The sequence below is a fragment of the Balaenoptera musculus genome, chromosome 1 (assembly GCF_009873245.2).
Source record: "Balaenoptera musculus isolate JJ_BM4_2016_0621 chromosome 1, mBalMus1.pri.v3, whole genome shotgun sequence".
Lineage (NCBI taxonomy): Eukaryota > Metazoa > Chordata > Mammalia > Artiodactyla > Balaenopteridae > Balaenoptera > Balaenoptera musculus.
The window spans coordinates 30,327,321-30,337,557 of NC_045785.1; the positions used below are offsets into that span (position 1 = coordinate 30,327,321).

Genomic DNA, 10,237 nt, shown 5'->3' on the forward strand with positions numbered 1-10,237 from the left:
CAGTCTGTCACAGAGAATTATGAAAAGGAATCTGAACCATAATCCACACTCCACAGCTCCCACGAAGAGTGAAACTTTCCTGATAAGGTTGAGAATCTGCTTATTTATTAGCCTCAAAGACATTTACCCAATGTCCCTGGAACAAAAATAGTTTTGTTTCTCCCCCACTGCCGACTGTACCCTTTGGAGGTGGAAAAAATTCAAATCAGCAGACGCATACAAAGTCCAAATAGTTCTAAGAATAAATGAACTCGCTGCCTCTTTTTGCTTGGCCTCGGGCGGCTTGACTTGACGTCTAGGAGGCCCAGGGCTAGCGATGGACTGAGGACAGCACCAAGGTAGTGGCACTGCAGGCAGGGGACAGCACCTCTCCGCTAGGGCACCTCAGGAACACATGCGGGAGAACCAGGAGAACTAAACTGGTAAACCCTTTCTGGAGGGTAATAAGGCAGCCGCCTATCAAAAAACTGCATATTCTTCGACGTCATTTCCCCTAAGAATTTATCCTTGGGGAACAATTAAGGATGAGAAAGAATTAGTCACATTGATGTTTTACCCTAGAGTTGTTTACCATAGGGGAAAACTTTGAACAGCATAAATGTCTAACCATGGGACTGGCCACAACAAAAACCTACTCTGACATGAAACATTATATTGCTGTTGACTAAGAACTGACATGGAAATATATTCTTAATAATTTAGAAAAATATATTAAAATAAAAGCAAGTTAAAATACAGTCTTAAAGTACTATACTTATAAATAAAAACGTCCAGAATAATGTATATATATACATATATATCCTTAACTGACCCTTGACCTTTGGGTATGAACCCCTATGAAAGTATGATGAGTTATGAATCCTTCTTCTCCTCCCCTTCTCTAAAAACCACAAAACTCACTTCTTTTATGCATGTACATAAATTTTCCATATTATCTTCAGAGGGTCACAGAAACCTCAAAGGATATCAGTGAACTCCCCCCACCCCCAGTGGTCCAGAGTAAACCCTGATATTCACCAAAATATTAACAATGCTTAACATAAGTAGTGGAATTATGAGTGCTTATTTTCTTTTTGTTGTATTTCCAATTTAACTATATTTTAAAAATGTGTCTATGATAGAATATACTGTTATTATTATGAAGAAAGTGTTATTTATTTTTATTTGGGGGGGAATTAAGAGACCAGTAGTAAACAAGCCACCTTAAATTATCTTCAGTCTGGCCCCAACCAGTTTCACTAATTTTTCTAGTCTAAGGGAAGATCTCCATCTATGAGATAAATCACCGAGCTTCTGGCAGGTAAATAACTGTAAAGAAGATGTCTATTGCAGAAGAGCAAATGAGGAGATGTGCATGAACTTTAAAACTGTACCTCACACCAGTATCTTCAGCTACCAAGTCACGATCCTTCCCCTGGTCATAGCTCTCAGTGGACGTTTCTGCATTTTCTATAAGTGACTGCATATCAACTGCAAATAAATTTGGTCGCTTCCTCTGTGCTTTAGGGCCAAATGTAGTTTCAAAGCTTTCAGTATCAAGGATGTGCACCTTTGAGTTCTAAAGAGAAAGGAGAATTACAGGTAACACTAAGCAAAGCACTGAGAAAAAGCAAAAAGTTCAAAACCTATCTGGGAAAGGCTTTCTGCTTTCATTTTTGCAAAGCTCAACCCATACCAAAATCTACAACACGGATGCAGCCTGACTTCAAAACAGAAATCCTTATTTAAATAGCAAACGCACTTGTTCCCCTCTTCTGAAAGCTCTGTAAGCTTTCCTGGAGAAATACAAAATACAAATAGTCAAAGCAAATATGAATAGTTGTGTGTAAGACCTGCCAAAAACTCTGCTTTATTTCATTTATCATAAACTTTAGTCAAATGTAATTACGGCTACAACGCTGAAAATTAACTTTTTTCTGACCTTTGTTTTTTTTTTTAGCTTTCAAACAAGTGCATAAAATTCGCCAAATTCACAGATTTTTGTCAAGGACGATCATGCTCAAATTTGTGTTTTTTTTTTTAAACCAACTGTAAATGCCAACTTTTTCTTGGAAGTTAATTTCTTTCATGGCTAAAAGGAATTGCTTGTTTTGTAAGATGCATTTTAGTTTCAGATAACATTTTCCCTAATTTAGGTAACGTTTTTATTAAATGCACATGCGAAGTCTTCAGATGAAAAACATCTAGCAAAAGTCCAAAATAAGAGTTTAGATGTGATAAAAGGAACCTGATCCTAACTAGAACTTGATGTGCCTGTAAAGGAGTTACGGGCAGAGGAATTTTTGAAGCAGGATGAAAGTCAAACTCTGAGTTAGGATCTATCACGTAACAGTATGTTAACAGCCGGCAGAGAATAATATCCTCAAAAAAAACAAACACCCTCTGCCCCCCAGTACAGGCTCCTCTGTAAGCACCAGCTACGAAACGCGGAAGAGAGAACAACCCAGTGGCTTCTGAACTTGAAAGACACCTCTTCAACTCCTAAAGATCCTTAAGCTATTATCAGAGTCTCTAACCCATCTCTCAGTTTAGTTTTACTCACTACGCTCCAACAAGGGAACATCCCCGAACAGAACAGTCACATTTTACATTAGAACTAGGTTCTAATGTCACTGGGAAAATTATGATCAAAATTATCCTTGAAAATCTCTCAACCTATAATGTACACTATACCTGGATCTGTGTCTATAAACCTGTACCTTAGTAAGTACAAGGTAGTAGTATGTCTATACACTAAAATACAGAGACAATATAAGTTAAAGTATTTCCACTGTAGTACTGCTACAGAAACATAGTAATTGTAATGCACATACAGGTGAATGTGCAAAAGTTAAAAGCGTATCTGATTTGACTCCACCGTGCAGCAAATCTCAGAATCAGATTTCATAACGAGTAGTAGATATTGCACTAAAAATAAAACAGATAAAGTTTCTTCAAGGACAGAGCAGAAAACTCATCAGTTACTCTGAGTACCCGTCTGCACCAAAATACAAACTGCTGCAGCTGTGGGCCCTTCATTCTATGTATCAGACATTTAAGCACTGAATTTTAGAAGCACTGAACAACTGCCATGGGCAACAAAGCAATAAATCCATAATAGAACTTCTCTGTTCTTCTCATAAACAGGATTCAATAGTTTGTTAAAAGATGGCTTTAGGGAGGACAGAGAGAACAAAGGAAATGAGCAACTTGTCTGTGGTTCATGAATTACACTCACGTGCTTCCCTGAAAGAAAACAGTCACTCCATTAATAGGTGCCATTCTTCTAGTCTGTCATAAAACAAAGCATAATTGACAAAACCTGAGGCAATAACCAGGACTTGGGTTTTACTTTGTTCTGCAAGTAAACACTTTTCTTTGAACTGTTTAATCCATGTATGCATGTCAGTGTTTTCTTCCCCTCCTCATGCTGGAACTGAAGCTCTGTGCTGTACGTATGTACATTTTTGGGAGTTACTATTCAAAGCAAGTAAAAATGTGCAGGCAGGCATTAGGCCATTTCTTTGGTTCCGTGTGAAACTAATTCCACTCAAGCCAGATTCAGTCTTTACTGCACTTCTAACTTCAATGATTAACAAGCAATCTGACTGGCACCCTTTCCTTCAGCTGAAAAGACTCTCTAAGGAGCTCCCAGAAGCTGAAAGTCTCCCTCCCACCAACCCAATCCTAATTCTATGCTTCCCCAAAGTTTGATGGAACTACCACTTAAACAAGTTTGCTTACCAAAAACATTTAAAAGCAGTATTGATAATAGCCATGATCTCTTTAGGTCTAAGTAAGCGGTGGCCTAAGTGCTCGCCATGTGCCAAGAGCCTTAATGGATGTTTCATCTGCATCCAGTCACCCGAGGAGGGGGTCACCTTGACTTACCAGTCGGGGAAGTGAAAGCTCGCAGAGAACCCTAACTAAGGCTGCAGGTAAGGGACAGAGCAAAGATTAAAATTCAGGCCTGACTCCCAAGCCTGTGCTTTGGTCCACTATTGCCACTGAACTTCTCCGACAGAATTCGGTTCATGGTAAAGGTGAGACCCCTAACAAAGGTGAGAGGAGAAGTCTCAGAAAGCTTATCAGTACTGCTTCAGGCACTATTCTCTATGGAAAAACAAGAGGAAAGTACGGTAGAGAGGGATCTGCGTGGTTTGCCGGGGACATCCTCCATCTTACATGAGGCCGGATTCGATCATGGAGAAGAGACATGGGTAACTTGCTTTGCTTCATGACAACTTTGTACGGATCCTTCAAGACTATGTCCATTTCCTCTTGAAATTTTTGTAGCGATGACTGCTTAATCACACGTGTATTTCCTGTTTTACAAAAGAATGTTGCTGTTTAATAAATAGCTCCTTACAACTTCCGCCTCCATCTTCCCAGGGACACGGTGAAAGGTAAGATTTTATTTATTTTTATTTTTTTTAACATCTTTATTGGAGTATTGGAGCTTTACAATGGTGTGTTAGTTTCTGCTTTATAACAAAGTGAATCACTTATACATATACATATGTTCCCATATCTCTTCCCTCTTGCGTCTCCCTCCCTCCCACCCCTCTAGGTGGTCACAAAACACCGAGATGATCTCCCTGTGCTATAAAGGTAAGATTTTAAATTGCCCTCACTCACCCAAACACCTGACACATCCATCCCACGTAGCCATTTTCAAACTTAAAAGAAGGAAAAACCCAGAAACCAAAAAACAAAGAAACTGCCTCTCCTGCACTCATACACTAAGAACTAATCCACCAACCCAGACACACAAAGGGTTTCAATAGTTTTCCAAGTCCAATTTCCTGACTGGATGAAACTGAAAAATAAACATCACTGAATGGAACTGAGATTTGACAAATGTCCTACTTCCTGCTAGATCTGGCAAAGAAATTTGGAGCCAATCACAGCTGATCAGTTAGCATACTCAGAGAATCCCAAAGCACAGCACCTAAGAGTCATAGCTCTGGTTTTTAGGGTTATAAGGGTTTGAAGGCACTATTAATCAACAAAGCCCTGCAAGGGAACAAAATGAAACTATATAACACTACTTGGAGAACACCTTGGAAGTGAGAGATTGTATTCACTGAACAGCACATTGCAGCACAAATGCCAAACTCAAGGTGAAGACGACCACGCTGGTGGGGATGGTGACGATGACAGCGGTTAAAGCTTCTATTGTACTACTTGCCGGACACTATTCTAGGCACTTTACATAAGAGTATTTATACATTTAATTACCACAACAGTCCTACGAAATAGGTGCTGTTTTTATCTTCATTTTACAGATGGAGAAACTGATGAGCAAACTTAAGAACCTGACCATGGTCCCAGAAATGGCAGAACTAGGCCTCAAACCCAGGAGGACTGGATCTAGTGTCACCGGACCTTGCCACCATGCTAAAGGCCTCTTGAAGGAGTTCTCTCGGACACTTTTCTGTGCTGCAGTTTCCTAGGGGGTACCAATCCCACCAAGAGACGTATGAGATGTGCAAAGGTAGCTGCCATCTGCCCCCCAGAACAGAGGCCAAACAGCAGGCAAAGAATGCGGTCTGACCATCTGCTGTGCCCACACAGCTGGCAGTGGCTGAGGGAAAGGCTGAAAGCCCCGACAGAGATGAAGGTGGAGCTTCCAAAGGAAGAAATCCTGCTTCCCCAAGGCCTCTGGAGATACGCTATTCATTCCTGGGAAGGACCAACGAGAGGTCCTTTCATTGTCACTCAGTCCAAACACAACCCAACTAAGAAAAAGTGTTTCAGAGGAACTTTAGGCTAAAGGCACAAACACACCTGCAAGGCACCTCTCAAAGTCACCTCTCCAGGTGACTGGAAATTAGGAGAGGAGCGTTCTAATGAATGCTAGTCATTAAGGATGATCTCATCTGTCTAAGAGGTTCACTCACGGTGAACAATGATGGGCTCTTTTCAAAAAGAAGTCATTTATGGAAGCCACCGCCACGACTTTTCTCATGGTGGGGACTTCTTATCTCATCACTTTCTCATACTGTCCTTGGCATTTCCCCTCACCCCAGATACCTGCCTTTTATTTATTTTTTTTTAATTTATTTATTTATTTTTGGCTGCATTGGGTCTTTGTTGCTGCGCACGGGCTTTCTCTAGTTGCAGCGAGCGGGGGCTACTCTTCACTACAGTGTGCCAGCTTCTCATAGCGGTGGCTTCTCTTGTTGCGGAGCACAGGCTCTAAGGAGCATGGGCTTCAGTAGTTGTGGCATGAGGGCTTCAGTAGTTATGGCACACGAGCTTAGTTGCTCCGTGGCATGTGGGGTCTTCCCGGACCAGGAATCGAACCCGTGTCCCTTGCACTGGCAAGCGGACTCTTAGCCACTGTGCCACCAGGGAAGCCCCCAGATACCTGCCTTTTAGATCCTGAACATTCTACCCTTTTCCATACAGCGCACATTTTCTAGGGTAAAAGTAGCAGAGGACAACACTCACCAAACCACTTAATGTTCGGCTCCACTCTCGCCACTGTGCCAGAAGCCACCGTTGACTGATACTGCAGAGGCTTAATCACTTTACCACGGCTGTTCCTGAATTGAGGAAATAACAGATTTGGGTTGACAACAGAAGAAAGGCTACAGCAAAGCTGGGTTTACAGAATACGCTTTCCATCAAAAGGACCTCTTTTTTTTTTTCTCCTTCCAGTTTTAAGTGATCATGAAATACAGATTTTGGTAAACAAAAAGTACTTCTACATTCAAAACAGATTGCCCCAAAGCCACTTAACCTTTTGCAACAGAGCACGTAATGATTTTTGCTCGATGAATAACAACTAATGACCATGTTTAAAAATCTGTTTACTGTTTGTTTGCTTTAAAAAAGAAAACCGCGGGCTTCCCTGGTGGCGTAGTGGTTGAGAATCTGCCTGCCAATGCAGGGGACATGGGTTCGAGCCCTGGTCTGGGAAGATCCCACATGCCACGGAGCAAATAGTCCTGGGAGCCACAACTACTGAGCCTGCGCGTCTGGAGCCTGTGCCCCGCAACAAGAGAGGCCGCGATAGTGAGAGGCCCGCGCACCGCAATGAAGAGTGGCCCCCACTTGCCTCAACTAGAGAAAGCCCTCGCACAGAAACGAAGACCCAACACAGCCAAAAATAAATAAATTAATTAAAAAAAAAAAAAAAAAAAGAAAACCGCATACTTGAGTCTTTTTTGGATAATTATTTGAAGGCTGGTTTAAATGAATTTTAAGTAGAGGGTGATTTATGCTGGAACTCGAAATTCTAAAACAAACTGCAGAGTAGGTGACTAAGGCAGATTCAGTTCACTGACATTTGTGTTTTAGACACATCTTTTAGAATGGTTGAAAAAGCCAATTACCAAACAAATTGAATAAGACCAAACAAATTGAATAAGACCAAACAAATTGAATAAGACAAAATAAGACCAGGTCGCAAAATGCCACACTCAGCAAGCCCCTGTGGTAGAGGCTGCCTCAGCAGAACTGAGTTGTGATGAGTTTCCAAGTGCCACAATGTTGTGATCTAAAGTTTGTCATTAAAAAAACAAGTTTTCTGGCCGCTTTCATGACACCATCCTACGTGCTTTGTTAAAAAAAAGCAGATTTCTATCGGACAGATATGTACCTTGAGATTTAACATGCCATTTGTGGAGGCCGAGGCTGTGAGGAACAAGGCTGTTGTAGAGTGCAGTGACACAATCACTATTTCAACCCCTACTACGCATGTCTTTAACCCAAAATTCAGTTTATCATATAAAACGGTATTTGAAAATACACTACTCCTATCTGGGGAAAGTGGGGGTGTGAATATCAAAGGCTTAACAGGTGTCAGCTACAAGTCAAGGGCAGGAAGGGAAGAGGAGAGGACACCAGCGCCCACGCTCACCTGCGCTCCTTCTGCCTGTACATATTCAGGCGTCGGATTGTGGCCCGGTCCCTCATGTTTTGGCCTCCTGCTCCCTGAACTCGATCTAGGAAACACAGAAGTGGAATGCACACTGTTTGATAGTCAACAAGTCTAAGTATAGCCATTGCTTCAAACACACCAACTAGTTCACTCAAAGCAGGCAAGCTGCCACCTCACCGCAAAATATCCACTTTCTCCACGTGTTGCTCCAACAAAATCATTCCTGGAAGCTACATGGTATGACAAAGTTGACCTAATCGGGAACCCTCCGTAGGACTGTGTTTGAAAATGATAGTAGGTAATATTTCTGAGCACTAATTATGGCTCTGTGCTATCCACATTACAGGCATCATCTCATGTAATCCATACAACAATCCTACCAAGAGGGATGCATTATTCCCATTCTGCAGGTTAAGACACTGAGGCACACTGGGCAAGCATCTTGTACAAAGATTTTTTGTACAAGAGCCAGAATTTGAACAAAAGCATCAGATCACCATCTGTGCTCTTAACCACTAAGACACCTACCTCTGGGTCTCAGTTTAACAAATACTGAGTGCCTGCTACAGGCAAAGCATCACGAAGACTACGATTCTGGCACATAAGTGTTCCTAATGTACCAGTTTCTTAATTTCCTAAAGTTTGATCTTAGTTTTATCAACAGCAAAATAGGTAGTAATTCTTGCCTTACATCTCAGAGAGAAAGAGAAGGACAAATTAGCATAGTAATACCAGCTTAGCTTCTCATGTGGGGATGCCTTTAAGTCATCTGTCTTGAAGTCATGCAACAGAAAACAGGCAGAAATCACAGGACTGGTGGCTCTACTGCTCACTTCGTGTGCCAGCTGTGACAAGCCACTTCTCCTATTTTGGCTCAGTCTCTTCACCTATAACATCATGATCTCTAAGGGCCTCTTCAGGTCTAACACTGTCAGATCCCTGTCAGTCTACACAAACTGAATAATTTATCAGCGGTCCAGGTAAAACATTCAACATTAATTAAAATCAAAAACTTTAGGCCATATTTTAATATGTTTTATTAACTAAACCCAAATGGAAGGGACTCCCCCAAAGGCTATCTTGTTCATTCTGTGGTGGAACCTCAACAAAACTCATACACATCTTCAAAAACATCTTTTGTTTTTGAAGTATGAAAGTTTTTTTTTTGTAAGTATGAAACGATCATACCTATCTGTAGCATTTTCTATGCACTTTACCGGATGGGATGACTCCAAGAGACAAATCTACTAGCCCTTTCCCATTTAAATGGTCAAAGCTAAGGTGGTAGGCAAGTGTGGCCAAGTGTAAAGGGCCAGTTGGGTCAGCCTACATCACTTTTAGTCTGACTTTATCTAATTTATAGTACTTCTAGTAATTCCTTGAGCTGGAGAGCTGGACTCATACAAGACTGAACTATTTGGGGGGAGGGGCTTCAACACCTGACACACACAGGGACCCAAGAAGAGGTCAAATTTAAGTGTCCCTTCCAACTCAGAGCTTCCCAGTCTCTGCACCTCACAGTTGGAGATGCCCCAAGGCTGCCAGGCCTGAGTGTTCACTTTCCCGGCTTTAGACCTGGTGCCTGGCATCTAGTCTTGACAGGCGACCAAGACTAAGCCCTCCTCAGGGCCTATGAACAAGTAATCATCTTCTCCCTTCTCATCCCCAAAGGCCACTCTGCTTGAGGTCACTCCAAGCAAGGCCACCCGGTGTCTCTCCCTCCAAGCTTCCTCCAAGCCCCACCCTCCGCGAGCCCCGCAGCCCGTACCGGGATTTGTGCTGGCTTTAGAGGGGTTGATGGTGCTCCGTCCTTTGTACTTGGGCTTCACCATCTTGCCGACGGGACGGGGACCGGAGCGTTGGGTCCGGCCTACGTGGGGTAAAAGATCTCGTAACTTCCCAAGCCGGGCTGAAACAACCCGCCCGAACCACGCTAGACCGCGTGCACGAGACTACGTCACTTCCGCTCGCATCCCTTCCTTCCCCTGCTCGACTTCCTGCGAACGCGAGGCGCGCGCCGCCGCACTCCAGGCTCCGCCGCACTCCAGGCTCCGCCCCCGCCCCGGCCTCTTAGACGTCGCCCTGCGTCGAGCCCCGCCCCTCTCTCTCCCTAGCAACCACCAAGCTGCCCTCCGTAGCAACCGCCCAGTTCCCTGGACGCCCGGCCTAGAACTCCTAGTTGGGTCCACCCACAAATGTAGATGCCTCTTCCCAGGCCAAAGACAGAAGATTAAGTTTAATTATCTTCTGAATTTGTCCTCTAAGCCCTTCCAAAAGTGGCCAACTACACAGCAGCCAAATACCAATGAGATCTTGTCACCCTTCTGAAAACTCCAACAGCGTATCATCACTCTCAGCCTTAAAGGA

The 10,237-nt window shown here is 43.0% G+C and overlaps 1 protein-coding gene across 1 annotated transcript in view; it reads right to left on the reverse strand.

Annotated features, from left to right (window-relative positions):
- The window catches only part of GNL2 (G protein nucleolar 2), a 29,122-nt gene extending 19,206 nt beyond the window's left edge, over nt 1-9,916 (reverse strand). Inside the window, exons 1-5 of the mRNA XM_036862851.1 lie at nt 9,639-9,916; nt 7,850-7,934; nt 6,436-6,530; nt 4,165-4,304; nt 1,374-1,558 (exon numbers count right to left, since the gene is read on the reverse strand). Coding sequence (XP_036718746.1) covers nt 1,374-1,558; nt 4,165-4,304; nt 6,436-6,530; nt 7,850-7,934; nt 9,639-9,702 — 569 coding nt within the window. The 5' untranslated portion in view covers nt 9,703-9,916. The remainder of the gene's footprint in view (nt 1-1,373; nt 1,559-4,164; nt 4,305-6,435; nt 6,531-7,849; nt 7,935-9,638) is intronic.
- Between the last annotated feature and the right edge of the window lie 321 nt (nt 9,917-10,237).